Source organism: Pelmatolapia mariae, linkage group LG16_19 (genome assembly GCF_036321145.2).
Source record: "Pelmatolapia mariae isolate MD_Pm_ZW linkage group LG16_19, Pm_UMD_F_2, whole genome shotgun sequence".
Taxonomy (NCBI): Eukaryota; Metazoa; Chordata; class Actinopteri; order Cichliformes; family Cichlidae; genus Pelmatolapia; species Pelmatolapia mariae.
In genome coordinates, this window is record NC_086241.1 from 6,348,711 (window position 1) to 6,365,886 (window position 17,176).

The 17,176-nt window shown below is 41.1% G+C and overlaps 1 protein-coding gene across 1 annotated transcript; it reads right to left on the bottom strand.

Moving 5' to 3' along the window:
- Positions 1 to 88: 88 nt before the first annotated feature.
- Positions 89 to 16,907, bottom strand: plcd4b (phospholipase C, delta 4b). The gene is made up of 16 exons (XM_063496883.1): positions 16,796 to 16,907; positions 14,439 to 14,492; positions 14,164 to 14,322; positions 11,620 to 11,848; positions 11,297 to 11,426; positions 10,754 to 10,985; positions 9,922 to 10,123; positions 9,519 to 9,663; positions 8,681 to 8,833; positions 5,345 to 5,494; positions 3,966 to 4,128; positions 3,672 to 3,788; positions 2,080 to 2,258; positions 1,845 to 1,977; positions 1,594 to 1,743; positions 89 to 1,206 (listed from the first exon to the last, which is right to left on the bottom strand). The coding sequence occupies exons 2-16, from the start codon at positions 14,455 to 14,457 to the stop codon at positions 1,115 to 1,117; spliced, it is 2,253 nt and encodes a 750-aa protein (XP_063352953.1). The 5' UTR covers positions 14,458 to 14,492; positions 16,796 to 16,907; the 3' UTR covers positions 89 to 1,114.
- Between the last annotated feature and the right edge of the window lie 269 nt (positions 16,908 to 17,176).

A 17,176-nucleotide genomic window follows, 5' to 3' on the forward strand; every position in this document is an offset into this window, starting at 1 on the left:
CTATCTGAAAACTCCTCGTTAACACAGTGGTGACCCCCTTCACATATTTACTCAGAAAGACTCAGACTCTGAGTTGCTCTGTGTGTTGGCACAGGTAAACCTAAGTACCTGCAAAATGTTCCACCAGGTGTTTCTTTTTTTTAAACACGTTTTTCATTTGTACCATTAGCGCTGAAATATTTTGCATGCATAGAATAATTTTTACACCAATTTTCTGTTAAATGCTGGGTTTCTTATACTTAGCACCTGAATTTGAATCCACTTCAGGTTCCTATGTCAGTTCTTTCCGGGTACTCTGGAGTCCAAGGACATCTATGTTGGGATAACAGCTGACTTTGAATAGGTCATACGTGTGAATGGTTGTCTGTCTCTGTGTGTTAGCCCTGTGACAGACTGCCAACCTGTCCGGGGTGTTCCCCACCTCTCGCCCTGTCCCAGCTGGGATTGATAAACAACTGTTTGCAAGTGTTTGTGTTCTGTTTAATTTACATTTTAAGAAGTTCCCCAAATTTCTAGAAACAAGGTTGGAAAAAAAAAAATGAACAAGCCACAAATGTTTCTGAACAACTGAATTTCACACACAGGTTTTTAACCACTCAGAAAATTACATACAAAGATATATTTACATTATACACAACATGGCCTTGTAGAACATTCATTCATTAATTAGAAATAAGTCATTCATGCAACGTTGTGAGTATATTTCTGGATTTTTAATACTGAGATTTGTCTTTTTTCCCCACATCTAACCTTTCAGTACTGTTACAGATATTTTGACATTCTCTACATGCTGCAGTCTTTTGTCTTACTTTCACATCCATCACTTAAAATATTTTTTACAATTTCTGGAATGTAAAGTTGCATATATTGGACTTAAAAACCTAAATAAATAGTACTGCATGGCCTAGTTTATCTTATTCCGTGGTTAAAAATTATAGATTGGTTTAAAAGAGATGCACTCCACTTTGTCACTGTTGAAAACTCAAATTAAATAATGCTGATTTCTGGGATGATCTGTTCCATGTGGTTCATTTTGACAGTCTTATGTAGCGTTGGCAGATTGAAGTACTGCTCCATGTCGTCCTTGTGACCACATCTGATTTCTTGTTGTTCTTCATGTGAGCTCAGAAATGCTGATGTTAACAAAGAGCGATGAGGGCGGGATAGCTGTTCCATCCTTAGACAGCAGATGTATGTGACGATATCCTGGAAAAAAGAAGAATTTCAAAACAAGTCTCAAGACACTTTTTAATGCAAGAAAAAGAGCTTCCAAATATTAGAGACAAAAAGCCCAACAGTGTCCATTACACGGCGTGGGGGCCAGAATCTGCTTACCAAGAATCCAATGCATTGAATGGTTTAGGAAAATATAAAATGCAAAGAAGGAGGGCTTAAACATTATTTTTTACAGTTAGAGTATTTTTTACAGTTTTACAGGCTTATTGTTGATGCTGACATCATCCATGGCCTGGGACACCCCAAAAGGTTTGGAATATCATGAGGAGAGCGAGGCTAGTTAGTTTGTGTGATGCAGTCAAACTTGAGTCTTCTTGTACTTAGAGGTAACACTGGGGCTCTCCGTGCTCTGCTCACCTGGTTGGATGCACGTGAAGGGCAGAGTGTACTGTCCAATGAAGTCATTCCTTGATGCTTTGTCATAGTCCTCCACCACAAAACGAACCAGCGCCAGCTCAGGGGTGTGGATGGTGAAATCTAGAGTCTCATTCCACACAGGGTTAAACCCTGCAGGAGGAGGGCAGCAGAGGAATGAATATAACCAAATGGGATAGACTTTATTCCCCAAATTTGTCCATGAGTGGTCTAAGTGTTGAATACTTAGTCACCATTGTTGTTAATGTGGCTGGTCTCATCCTTTGCCTGGTCCTGTGGTACTCCATAGATTTCCACTCGCACCAGTGGGTCAACAATAGAGCCTTCTTTCTGGTTCACCTTTGGCAGTTGTTGCCCGCTGATCACCTGATAAACATGCAACCCATTTTAGCGTACTTTACCTTTCACACCACGTCTCAGATTTCCACACTGGAGGTAAAATAAACAGATTTTTATGGAGCTCTGTACCTGTATGGATAGGCGTAGTGGTTTGTACCCTTCCCACTCCTCAGGTTTATCTGGACTGAACTGAGTGTTCCCATCTCTCATGAAATCGGGCTTTATGACGTAGCCGCAGCAGCCATTCTGCCTGAACAGCCCATCGTTCAGATCCATTTCCAGACCGGCTGTCTGGAAATTCAAAGCCACTTTGGGAAAGAGGCAGACAATAATTTGATTAACTTTTTTTTTTTTTTTTACTGAATGGCAATCTAACATAATTTCCCAGAGTCTGTAGAGCTGTCAGAGTTAATGTGAAAAGGGCCACAGGAGACGGGCTTTCATCCTAAGCAGATACCATCAGTGCGAGCACTTGTGACAGGAAGTCCTGTCAAGCCTCTTTAGCCACCTTGATGATGTTAGATACCCAGCTCTTAGCTCTAACCCGTCTAAAAATAAACATGGGGTGGCACTGAGGATGTCCACAAGGATAATTACTTCCTAATATAATATTACACAATAAATGCATGAGCTGTAAGAGCAGTGTGTGTGCAAACAATGAAGTGGAGTCTAATTGAACTGCCATAAATGCGTGTCTGTCTCTGTGTGTTGGGCCTCTCCATAGCCTCGAGTGTCACATGCTGCAAGATACTCCAATCCTTCCCTTTGTTACTTCCTTTAGCAGAAGATACAGTAGAATTTGTGAACAAATTCACAAGAACAACTCTGTATATCATCCTGAGAACCAGCCTCGTGTGATGAGTGTTGATTTATTTGTTAAATAACAAATGTTAAAAGAGGGAAACACAGCAGAAACTAAAAACACTAGAAGAAAAAATGAAGAACTCATAATAACTGAAGCTCCCCCCCAAAAAACAAGAATTCAACAACTTAAATACCAGAACATCGGTGATGTGCGAGCTCATCCGATTCACCATTCATCACAATTCACACATTACTGCCGGTAGAACGACAAATGTGATGCTGACCTTGAGTATAGTTTAGTTGAAGACCCATTAGTGATCAGTGTGTGTATCCAAGTTTGATTAAATTCTGACCAGTACTATAGGACGGATGCACAACAGACTCCACACCTCAAAAATACATCAAGACCTTAAACACATCATTTCCAGCATGATAAAAGAACAACCCTGAAACTGTGACGAAGAAGCCAGAGTTTTTCATCAGGCACAAATTTGAAATATATATAACTAGTACTCATTTACCAAATCCACCTGCAGATACAAATAACATAACCTGAATATTTGACAGAATGGTCAAGCATTACAGAAATGACTCCCTACCAATTACTTTTAGTACGTGTGCTGAAACTTTCCTTTTGTTTGAACTTCTAAACTATCAGTAATGCAATTTCCTGGATGCACTAAACCAAAAAACATCACACATATGGTGACTAGCAAATATACTCGCCTACAGGAAGAAAAACCCAGATAATGCTACTGCTTTTTTGTAGCAGCATTTCTGATCAATATCATTCAGGCGTTCTTACACTGTGTAAAATAAGGAGGTCGTACTTAACCCTAATAGATACACCGGTACACCGGTTTTGCACTGGCGGCGATTTCAGATTTTACACCAGCAGAGGGCGAGCTTGTCCTCACCTATCTGACAGCCCACGCTCCACATGTCCTGGGGGTTGTAATTGGATGAGTCTGTCCTGAGGCCACTGGGGTACGTCCTGCTCAGCTGCCGTGTGTTGTACTGCACAAAGTCCGTCCCTGAGGAAATGTTTGAAGAGAACAAATGCAACAGATTTCTACAGCATAGATAACTCTACCTACTTCTCCACCTTTAAGTCAGATACAGTTTCAAATATTGTAATACACATGTATGACCCGTCACAATCATTTAACAGCTCATTTATTATCTGAGGAATATACTACTCCTTCGTCTACCTGCTTCCTTAGCGAGCTTCTTGGCCTTGGATTCAGAGAATGAGGAGATCTCGTAGCATTTGGCGTGTGAACGGGCGTGCTCAAAGCCGTCAAAGTGCACGCTCTTGCAGTAAACCACCAGGTCTGACAGCTCCCTGGACATTTTGGATTTTGCTTTAGACTTCTGCAAAGAGGCAGCATAAAAATATATAATCAGTCAACAAAGCTCAAAACATCACCTTAAACATTCTCAACATGCCAGGTAATTAAAGGTGACACCCTAACCTTGTGCATTCAGCTAATCTTAATATCTGTAATATGTAATATTTATCAGTCAGTCTGGTGCATTTGAATCAGTACAGTAAGTATATTAATTATTTATTTTATTTCCTTTTGTGTTTGCCAGAAAAAGTGGTCGCCTAAAAACTGAAGAATTTTCAATTTTATTTAAAATAAATATACTTTTTTTTTTTTTAAGACATGGCATTTGTGACTCTATGTGGTAGGTCCAGTGTTTATTGCATTTACACAGAACATTTTCAAACTGTTTTTACCCAGACTTTTCATAAAGTCTTTTCAATTTCACGAGGGTATTGGACAAATTACTGGCTAACTACTATTTATTTACAGCCCTATTTTTGACATTATTTTAGTTGTATATGTAGTATATGTAGAGTATAGGTCTAGCTACGTTTCGTTTCTTTACCAGCTTTTCATCTATATGACCAGGAGGATACAGAATAATAAACTGCTTTTTCTTATTATCTAACATGTGTCTGCGGATGCTCGTGTTAAACATGGACACTGTTTCAGTGTGTGTAAGTAAACTCTGTGACTTGGTTTCACATAGTTTTTTTTCTATTCTTAGCCTTTGTGATGTCAGAGAGAGAGGCAAGATATTTCTAAAATGATCATCTCAGGAGGGGCAGCCAATCAGAATAATAATCTCATTGACTCTTATGGATTCATGGATTTATTTAAGCCACAAATAATTACAGTTATTCTCTCACTGCCTCCAAGTTTGACCCATCAGTAAACTTTAAGTGTAAAAATTAGCACATCTTAAGCACTACTTTGAAGATAATATAGTTCCTTTACTTCAAAGTGCAGGCTGAGAAGAAGACTGGAAGTTGTGTCTCACTTAAGTGCATCTCGTATTGGCCTGAAATATCTGTTTCCTGTTTCTCTTTCACTATCTCCCACCATTAACTCTTGTCTCGCCTCTGTGTCTCTTGAATCCCAGCCAAGTTTCCTGCCTTCCTTGACTGTCAAGCACCATCCAATCCTGCCTTGTCTTACTATCTATATGGTTCCCTTTTTCTGCTCTCTATCTGTTTTAATTCCCACTTTGATATGAACTATGGAAACACAGAGAGAAAGTAGTTACTGCATGCATCTACCTTGTCAGGTGAATCTTCTGTCGAAGCCATCTCAGCATCGCAGTTGGCCATCTCTTCCTCATCACTCACTTCATCTGTACAGGTTTCATCGAGATATTCTTCTAGGCCACCAATCTTCTTGGCTTTTAGCAAAATCTTGCCCTTCAGTTCCTGTAATGAAGACATATGGGAGCATGTCCACTTATCCACTTCACCTTCTGTCTTTTTCTTTTAATTTAAGTGTTTAAATGAGGATAACTGTTCATCTTAATTTAACATAGTTACACAGCCATATCCATAGATGCCACTTGGATCTGCCGTTAGAATGTGGGTACAATAAAAAGGACAAAGTGACTGAAGACTAAATTTCTGTTTTTTTCATATACACACTTTTAATAAAGGTGTTCCATATTCTTGTACTTTATTGTAAATGCATCAATGTGCCCCCTTTTAAGTGGCTAAAACCTCAGTGGGATTCTTCACAGCCATTACTTTAAGTTAGCATTGATTGTCCTGAGTGCTTTAATGGAGAAGAGTTTAAAAGTTATACAAGTACTTTCAGTCTGTGTGTGGGATGGATAATAAGACACAGGCTGACCATTAATCTTTAAAAAGTTACTGAATTTTTAATAGTCATCAGGTTTTTCCTCCGGTTAAATCGTCAGGGTTTTGTCCAAAAACATTTCAATGCTCTCGGCTAAGTGTAGCATAACTGCTAAATGAGTTAAGGTTTAAAAAAAAAAAAATCACCCAAACTGAAAATTTTCCTTTAAAAATGCAAAATGCTAGCTTAATATAAAAGTCACAGCTAAAAGAAAGAAAAGGAGCAATGCTTGTGGTTTTAAACCTGTGCTTTCAGCTATGGACTGATTCTCATATAGCACTTTTCTACTCTCCCGGAGTACTCAAAGCACTGTATACAACATGCCTCATTCACCCATTCCCTTCAAAATTCAAGTGCAATCTAACCAACATTCACACTCTGATGGGAGCATCGGAGAGCAACTTGGGGGTAGTATCTTGCCCAAGGATACTTGGCATGCAGACTGGGGAAGCCAAGAATCGAGCCACCAACCTTCCAGTCATTAGCTCATCTGCTCTACCACCTGAGCCACAGCTACCCTGCCAATGCTAATGTAGCATTAGCATTAGTGATGGGAACTGAGAACTGAGAACCGATCATTGAAGAGAACTGTTCCCAGTAGTTCACTCGTATGAAATTGTTAGTCTGCTTGCCTACTGATCCTGCTTATTGTTTCCACTTGTACCCACATAGCAGACGGGTCTGGCCCGGATCTGGTGTCAAGCCGGCATTCCTGGCTGACTTCTGGCATGGTAAGTGGTATGTCATCCAGATATGGGCCAGGCCTGGCATAGATGGCACTGTTTATGTGATGGCATACCACATCTGGCCTGATTGTGGTTTGGTGTATGTGGCCCAGGCTCATAGAAAACAGGTCTGGCCTGGATCCGACATCAAGCTGGCACTTCTGACTGACTGGTGTCACGGCAGGGTGTATGTCAACCAGATGTGGGCCAGGTCTGGAAATGATGGCAATATTTATGTTCCTATTTTCCTATTTTAGTTAGAAGATCCAAATGCCATGTTGCAATACTATACTGCTATGGTAGCCAACGTTTCAAATGCAGGTTTGACAGGTTTGTGAGTGTACACTTTTTCCAAAACCTAGTGAGAGTTTACTCATGTTTACCACCGGGTGGCTGAAGCTCAGGAGGTAGAGCAGGTCACCTACTGATCGGAAGTTTAGTGGTTCGATCTCTGGCTCCTCCAGTCTGCATGTCTGTGTATGAATGTAGTTAGGAAGCACTCAGTTTAGAGAAAGTGTGTGATTGGGTGAATGTGGCATGTTGTATAGAGCACTTCAAGTAATCCGGGAGAGAAGAAAAGAGTCAGTCCATTGACTGTCTGAACAGAGTTTCATCATGTTACTTTTGCACTATTATGTTCCGGCACATGTTGTTATTACATGGCTTAATTAAGGTATACATTAGGCTGACATCTAGGGCCAGAGGTGAAACTGTTCTGGGCCAGCACACCAGTGTGTCTGCAACTGGCCTTGTGCTGGTCCATGTGTGGGCCACCTCTGGCAACCCAGATCTAGGCCGTCATTCTTTGTGCTATGCGGGCCATGTGTAAGCACATTGTGTGGGCCAGATCCAGGCCATACCAATTTTGCTATGTGGGTACTTGTACTACAATCAGCTGATTTTAGTTCATGTGCCAAAGGAGGAAAATGCTAGAGCAGTCCACAGCATAGATATGGACATTTATTTTTGTTCCACAAAATGATCACAATCTCTGTAATATGCTGCTTAGCGAATAGCGATGATGACTCTCAAAGAAGAGCCAATGAGAATCAAAAAGTGATTTCGATATAATGTAATGATAATGGAATTGGAATCACTAAATTCTTATGAATTTCCATCCCTAGTAGCACTGTTGCTCCGAGAGTATTTGGACTATTGACAGCTTTTATAAAGGCTGGCATGCCAGTACTTTCCACATTACTTCACAGCCTACCGTCCTCAGAAAAACAGATTATTCAACTGAATGTTAAAAGAACACTGGCTGGGACGTGGAAATGATGATAGCAGAACAGACAATCGAGAAAGGAGCGGAAATGACAAAGGCAAGAACAAGACAGAAGTATCATTCAAAATGGAACAAGAAGTAACTAAAAGACATAGATCAGGGAATGTAGATGGTGAAGGGAAACAGCAAAATGAGCATAACAAAAGAAACAAATATTACAACGACCATGACAGGATCCTTAAAATGTTTGAGTTCTTTATACTGAGTACGAGTGGAGATAAAGGCAGGATGGCAATTTATGGGGTTTTTTAGAGGTTGATGGGGGGTTGATCCACCTTTTTTCAGACAGAAGAACTGAGAGCTGAGAGCACTGAGGCTCAGTGTAAGACAAATATGCATTATTTTTGAACTGTGAATCATGCAAAACTACTCTGGTAGACTGCAAAAATAAAAACATCATGCTAGAACAGAATTATTGCAAATACTTGTGACCATGTGATCTAGGAAGCAGAGAAGTATTTGACATTTTATAAATGCAAGATTACCAGTTCAGTTCTAGGTCAGGATTTTGGAGGCTCAAGCTTTGAATTCGATATCTATTGCTTCTGAAACAAATCTTGCATTCCTGGACTTCATTCTTTCAATCTGGCCTCAAATTCTTATCTTTCCTTTCTCAGAGGTCACTATGTTAGAGTTTAACTATCCTCTTACGTGTCTGGTAAATGACTGAATGATTGAACCCTTGAGTTTAATATGACTATTAAATGATAAACATTCTCATGGTTTAACTGACAGATTCTGACCTGTGGAGATGGGAGCTGCTGAGGGACCTGTCCATCCAGCAGGGTGGTCTGCAGCATGTCCCCCAGGATCTGTCTCAGGTACTGGGCCATGACCGTCTGCTGCTCCACACTGCAGTGATTCTCAATCGACAGGATGACAGGGAACTCGGACGCCTACCAAACATATAAGATGCAATATAGTTACAACAAACAAGAGACTGTTTTGCCTGCTTTAAAGTGGCAAATGTCTTTGCACTGTTGAGCATAAGTTTCCACAGTCCTCCAAAACAGATTCCTCATCACATCTTCCTATGAAGCTGTGTAGGAAAGTTTGAGCAGGATCAAGCGGAGACACATTAGAAATTCCTGGTTGTTTTCCATGTGGGTCACTCAGCAGGAGAACATTGGATTCCAGCGGCAGGGAAAGTTACTAACTGAATGTGAGCTTTACACTTTTCTGGGCGCACAAACACAGTCCTGTAAATTATATCTGCAGAAATAAACACATTGTTTCCATTACTGTCAGCAGAGACTGTTTTGAATTTATCTAATTGTTTTTGTGTTGGACTGAGGTTCGCACAGCCCAGTCAAATACATTAGGGGTTAGTGGAATTTAATTAGTGTTCATTAATGGCTTCATTAGAAGGAAAGACTCCCAAATGTGCTGGACAATAAGAGGAGCACAGTAACCTGATCTCTTAGTTTCACTGGAAATTGTGCAAAGAGGGGCTTGTGTACAGTATAGTAACAATAAGTGGGAAATTGCTTATTGATCAGTGGGCTGCAAAGCTAAAAAACAGTAGAGATAAATAAAAAAACAGGTACATTTAGGTGAAGCAGTGCTTCATAAGCTGCTCACCCTGAAGGCGTATTCTTTAAGCGTTGAAATGACGTCCTTAAAGAGGATTTTTGAAGTCAAAGTATGACCATGATACACAACAGGATCCCCATCATAGCCGTCCCAGCAGTCCACTTCTACACAACGGCAGCCTCTCTTCAGAGCCCTGCACACACACACAGCCAACGTCTGAATTCTTCTGTTTCAGTTCCTTTAACTCTTAACCTGTCATCACCACACAACCAATAGGGCTGCAATGAGTCAGGTTCGACACGTTCCCACGTTAAAATGTTACAATAAACAAAAATAAAAAAGGTTCACAGCCTAATACAGAAAAAATGTTTTGGTCTATTTAGCTAATTTACCACTTTGTGACAAGTGTGTGAAGTGGTGTGTGTCTGTGGTGTGTCCGGGTTGTCCTCACTGAATGTAGGCCTCCAAACTGCTCTGTCCCCGTAGCTGGTCCTCCAGTAAGTAGGTGTTGTGTGAAGAGGAGATGAAGTAGTGGCTGAGCGGTTGACTCATGTCCTGGTAAAGGTCCTGATGCTCGGGTTTGAATATGGAGCCCTCCTGAGAGCACAGGTACATCTGGAAGCCATCTAAGGACATGGCGCCTTGCTTCTTGGCTGCACAGAGGTAAAGACAGGGAAACTTTTCAGAATCAAACAAGAATAAATCTTGTTTGAAGCATCTTTGTGGTTTGCACTCAGCATGATGTTAAACCCATCTGCAAACAGCAGAGTGTCGCAGGAGACATTAGCTTCCTTTTTATATCAATTTTCTTATGATTTCATATTATTTTCTTCTTTTTAAAAATTCTTTTCTTATCTTAGTATCCCATCGACCCCGACTGCCACCCCTTCCCGAGCCTGGTTCTGCTGGAGGTTTCTTCGAGTTAAATGGGAGTTTTTCCTTCCCACTGTCACCAAGTGCTTGCTCATGGGAGGTTGTTTGATTGTTGGAGTTTTCTCTGTATTACTGTGAGTCTTTATCTTACAATATAAAGCACCTTAATAATAATAATAATAATGATAATGATGATGATGATGATGCAGTAACCTATATCTCCTTGAACTGGGTCAATACCACATTAGCTTTCTCTGGTTTTATTTACAATAAATACACTAAAACAGCTTGTGTGTGTTCCTGTTATTACAGAAAACAGGTGTGGCTGTATTTCATAGCATTTGTGCAACAGCCCTGCGCTTCCTCAGGTGCAGGTCTCTAGATGAGGGTGCAGTGTGTCACCTTGTTACCTGTCTCAGACGGCTCGTAGCGTTCAATAAGCTCCTGGGCGTGCTGAGCGCTCTGCTCTCCCTCATGCTGCTCCACACTCAGGAAGCTCTGCAGCTCCTCCAACATCAGCTTCTCTCCATCTTCAGAGTAGTCCTGGAACACCTTCCACACTTCATCCCTCTGCGTCAGCATCTTATAGAAAAAGACAAACTGCTCGATTTCCAAAGAGCCGCTCTCTGACTTATCAGCCATCTGAGGAGAAAAAAGAAAAAGTCTCTTACTTGTTGTATATTTGGAGTTTATTTTCTTCTAATAGTCATATTTTTTGTATAATGTTTTGCAATTTTGTAAGTTCAGCAAACTGAGCTGAGCTGTACCTATGATATATTAATTTCTAATCCCTTCCTTGACCCGAACACTGCAGCAGCTAATAATAAATTCACCATCAACATCTCAGGTCTAAAATCCTCTCTGAATCCTGAATCCAGCTCTGAATCCTTCACGAGTCTTTTAAGGGAGCTGAAGTCAGAGCTCGGGGCTAATTGCTGATTCCTTTCTCTTACCGTGAAGAGATGAAGAGCATGGTCCTCATTCATCTCTACATTCATCATCTTCAGCAGCTTCTTCACTTCTTTGAAGTTCATCTTCCCGTCTTTGTTTTTGTCAGCTTTATGAAACCAGTCCCAGACCCACCTGAGGACACGCTGAGGAAAACCCAGATCTAACATATAGCTGAGTAAATGTTTTTAAACTTCAAAAATGTCCTGCTAACCTCAGAGGGAAAGAAAAAAAGGTTAAAAGCAGACTACTTGGAGCTTTGTTTAGACGCCTGCTAGTGTGTCTGATATCAGCCAACACCAGAATAAACACCACAGTTAAAGGATACTGGTCCAGCCGCTCCTTCTCGTCCATTGTTTCAGCTTTGTGAATCAGCTTGCGCACACCCTGGATCCAGGCCTGGGCCTCATCTGGGGACTCGGCCACGAGGTCCAGATTTCCCTGGCGGCCGTGAAACACCAAGGTGAAGCAGAGTTCAGCAGGGAACTCCTCTGCAATGCTTAGCAGGACCTCAGACTGATGTCCTTCACGCACCGCTTCCAAGTCAGTCACCGAGACTGTAACATGATCATCACATGGAGGAAGCTCAGTGTTTCGAGGTTTACACTGATGCATTTCATATGTCTGAGGTGTGTTGTGGGATCTTGAGCTACGATGAGCTGAGTTCCTGTTATTCTGTTTCAAACAATAACTCATTTCTAAAGCAGACGGATGTTCACCACACTGACAATTCTTGGGACTTTGCTTTTTTTTTTTTAAATAACAAATATTCTCACTTTTAGTTGAGCCCGAGCACTTCGACCCAGCTTGTGAAACATTGCTGGAAACCCCTCATGTTTTACTATAGCATGAAAACCTACAAACTAATTTTTATATGTTGTCAAATATACTTCTTAAAACAAAAGAATGCTGGAATGGTTAAACTTGGATTGGGGAGGTCAGACGGTGTATCTCTAATGTATCATCAATCAGGGGGAAACAGCTCTTTAATTTAGATGTGGGGCTTATTCTTAGTTTGTTTGTTTTTTATAAGTAATTACCCAACCTGGTTTAGATATGATGCTGCAAAATGTCATGTGGACAAAATGCAGCCTAAAGGTCATCAGGTGGTTTGACATAGTTTACAGCAGTCAGACTGTGGGGTGTGGATGACCACTCAGGAAATGCTGAGTTTAGCAAGAAAAATGTAAACAAATAAATTATGAAGTTCTCTTTTTCTAATTGCAAAATTGGGACATGCAAAAAAGGTTTTGAGCACAGTTGTATTCTTATGAGTTTTGGCCCAGATGTGGTCCAAATGTCATGAGGTGGGCTTGATATAGATTATAGCAAGCTTCTTTAGGGCAGATCTGGCCCTTAGTACCACTGTGCACCCGTCATTTGGCCAATATGCGATGGGCCTGTGGCTGAATTGTGCTGTCCAGACAGCATTGTCACTATAGGCCAAATGAAGCCATAAGAAATACCACCATGGCTGTTACTATAATCAATTCTTATGTAGTAAAACTCAGGCCTGCTTAGAGCCTGCTTGGCTCTGTCGGTAATCAGTTTATAAAGGACTCCACTGTGCTGAGGTAAGCTCAGCACAGTCTCTTTGGGAAATGTGCCTATTTGCTTTGTTGCTGACAGTTAGATGAGAACAGTAACACCATGCTCATGTATGCCATGTCCATATTTCCAGACTCAGACTCAACCTGCTAAGTCTGTGAAGACTAGGACTGCTTTAAATGGCAAACGGACTGATTCTTATATGGCACTCAAAGCTATATAATATATATAATATGCCTCATTCACCCATTTGCACAAGCTCTCAAGCTTCAATTAGTAGATGGACCTGCTCTACCTCCTCACAAACTTTTATTTGCATTTGGGTCTGTGGTTTTGCCTGGGGAGTTACACAATTTACACCCTTGTGTTGTAACCACAGAGTTGCCAGGTGAGCACGAAAGCTTAAAAACAGCAGCAACAAATAATCATTAGAGGATGTAAACAGCTGTAAATGAGGAAAGGAAAGCCTTTACTGTACATGTAAATAAAAAAAGAAAGTATTGCGGTTTAATCATAGGCACTGCTGGATCAAGTCCCCCAAAAAACATTAGTTCAAAACACTTTTTGGTGTCATCAATGTGATGTGAGTGAAGTATTTATAATTCCTTCCTTATAGCTTCTCATTTTTAAGCCCTTAGAATATTTTTCTAGCTCAGAATGAGTCTTTGTGTTGTGACTTTGCATGCTGGCATGATTAGCAAGCCTTCAGGAAAAAAATTCCCCTATCCAGAAAAACCCCTACTTACCAGGTGACATTAGTTTACGTGATTAGGCCTCACCGTGTGGAATGAGAATAGGCCTGAATGTGTAGATAAAAATCTAAATGTGGTTAGCTTAGCTTAGCATAAAGACTAGCAACAGGGGCAACAGCTATCCTGGATCTGTCCACAAGAAACAGCCTAAAAACATCCATCCTAACAACAACTTTTCTTCTCGAGAGGAAATGCTAAAATAAATTAAATTGTAGTGAAGGAGCATGCAAAGAAAGAGGGGTGTTATATGACCCTGAAAGGGCCAGTGGGGTAGAAATGGTTTGCATCATAATGCTGCAGAAGGTACAATCTTAACAGCCCTCTCCAGTACCGTCTCCCTCTCAGTACAAAGCTTCTCCCATCAGATGAGCACGGTCATGAGCATAAGCTTTATGTGCAATAAATTACATATGCTTTAAAGCCTCTTATTAGTTTGTTTTTTGTTTTTTGGTTCAATAACCCCACAACATAAAATACAGAAAGCGGCTTGTTTGATGATATATTTACCAAATGAATAATAAATGAATAAGGAGCTAACGTGTTATTACACACAGGTATGCTTCTGCACTTACAGGTGGAGTGGCCTCTCCCCGCCCATCTGGACTTGTACCAGATCGTCAAGCCGTCCTCCAGAAGGCGAAAATAACGATTCTTCTTCCAGGAGCGGGACTTGACTTTCCTCAGAGTCGACCCGGCCATCATCACCTGAATGTATGGATCATCTTGGATACCTGCACAAAGATCACAAACCTCTCACACACTGCACTATCAGAGCCGGGGTGAATTTAGCAGTCAGCTTAAAGGTCAGCTTCTGCATCGCAGAGTGAGCGAATAGAATTTTACTCACGTGAACCTTCAGGATCCATCTCTACGCTCGACACATGCCAGTGGAAATGTGTTTCTAAAAAGAACCAGATGTCAGTGAGTGCTTCCAAATATTTCCCCCTGAATCCAAACTAAACCGATTTTGCAAAAGTTCAATCAGTCCCTTTGTCTAAATAGCCGGCAAATAATCACAGTATAATATCCATCTTTGTTTGTTCAGAAGGTGTTCTCTGGGTCAGATTTTTATCATTACACAAACTCACTTTGCTTTTTTCCTTTAGCTTACTCAGCACTTCCCTGCTGCAGTGCTGGATAACGACCGGGCATTGAGTTAAACAACCAGACGCAGTGATGTGTTTTGGATGGTGAGAAGACCGGGCTTCTCTTGGCTGGTCTCTTTTTCACGCAGGATCACCGCAGTGAGCAACTCTGCGTGTTTGATTTGGCTGATTTTTATGCCCTTCCTGATGTAACCCCAAAGGGATTTATTTCTCCTCCCAAGATCAAACCAGAAATCTTTTGCCTGTTAGGTGAATGTATAAACAATGAATCTACAGAGAAACTGATGGTAGGAAAAATCTTTACTGTTACTTTAAACTGAAGGGTTTGTTTTGGGAGGTATCCACTGACTCTCTGCAACTCTATCTCCAGCAAAAACAATGTGTAACGATACAGGAGACGGCAGTTTTGAAACTTCCCTATCTGACGGTCTAAAGAGGTTTAAACACACCATATAATAAGATAATTGATGTTTCAGTATAGGAAAAAGAAGTGCAATTTCAACAGTTTCTTGGAATTAAATTAATCTCTATTTTGCAAACATAGGTGCCTATATGTCTGCTAATATTTAAATTGCATAATGTAATCATAGTTTTTACAATAATATAATATATAGTAAAATCAAATGTACAGGTTGTTCCTCTGGCTTATAGTGCTGTTTGTCCATCTTGCGGGTGTAGGAGAGTGTGTGTGTGTGTGTGTGTGCGTGTGTGTGGGTGGGGGGGTGTTTAAAAAGGGCAATTACTCTTTCTAGGAATCAGTTAGTCCAAAGAGAACAAACAAAATGCAAATCTTGTGTGAAGTTTCATTGAGGAAGTATTTCCTTTCCACTAAACCACAGTCACGAGAGGTATCACTGTGCAGGAGGGAGATCCTGTCCATTGATAATGAGAGGAGAGGCTCTTCCTTGTTATACAGTGACAGGACAGGATAGAAGAAAGAAAATAGTTCCCCAGTGAAACTATTCATAACAAGGAATTTTTGAATGTATGTTTTTATTTGATGCTTTGAGCATGTCAATGTAAGAAACATTTAGCAGACATTTTTGCAGCCGATAGATATAAAGCTGTGAAACTCACACCAAATAAACATTTGCATAGCACTACACAGTACAGGGAAAACATGTACATTTGATTTTAGGGGGGACTTTGACCTTTAGCAATGATCTGCTGCTTTCAGAGTCTCATTCTGAGCAGATAAACTGACACAGTGTGTCAAGTTTATTGATGTGCACTGCAGACTGGCTGCTGCATGTCAATGAAAGCTGACATTCTTCTTCTAGTCTCAAAGTTGCTATAGCTGCTGTCTTCCACAGCTCCCCTCCACTCGGGGTAAGTTTATCTAAGCTCTCACCACAGTATGCTTGAAGTGATGCGAGGAATGTATTTGCAGTTGCTTCTCAATCCAAGAGCATTAAAGCAGAGTTTATTTTCGAAAGCTATTGGCTCAATTAACTAATGTATGCTTTCGTGCTTTCACTGCAGACATTTTCATGCTCCATCCGAGTCCTTCCACCTCCTCTGCGGAAAGGTTAACACACCCTTTTTCAAAATCTAAACTTTTAAGCTGCGCTTAGCTCACGTTATGTTTTATTTTGAGGGCTGTGAGTCACACACAGTCACTTCATCAGGGAGTATACTGACCACATGCAGACACACAAGCACACAAGGACATGACTCAGGGGGATATGTTGAGAACAAACAGGCCAATCATGACAGCCAGCAGCTTCTGTCTTTATTCTCTGTGAATGCCTCTAATTTGTAGTTTTAATTTAAAAGTATTTAATGCATAATGCTCGATGTTCCCAGAAGCTTTGGGGATATTTACCCAGGACTCTGCACACATCTGCACACAACCCTGTAACAGATTTAAGTGAACAAGCACTGCCAGTGCTCTTTCCAGTCCAGTAAAACTATATCTAAATCTAAAGAGCAGCTGGGGGAGGGAGGATCGTGTACAGTAAATTAGAAGCAGACGCAGAAATAGGAAACATTACGACGCATCACTTTGGCAAAGTCATGCAGCCAGCTGAGCTAAAGAAAACAAGCATGACTCATCCAAAAACGGATTTAAGTGATTTAGTATCTGAGTGAGACTTACCTAAAGGAGAAACCTCAGTAGGGATGTGAAGTCAGTTTTTCAGAGGTGGATAAGAGAAACTCACAGAGTCCAGCTGAGCTCAGCTCTCAACTCCTTTAAAGTCTGAGAGGGTCTGAAGGGAAAACTGGCCCAGCCTCTCCCCTCCCCTTTCTGCAGCCTTAATGCTAGGAAATCTGATTCCCTCGTTGCTGCTCTGCTCCACTCCCACCTCCACCACCACTCCTTACCCTCCCCGTCCTCTCCACCGCCCTGCCGGTCCTGACCAGTCTTCCTTCCTTTCCTGCCACTCCCTCACGCTGCCGTCCACAGACCTCTCTTCTCAGAGTCACTCTCCTCAGTCCCTCTGTCCTTCTCTCGCACTGTGGATGCTCTGATAGCCTA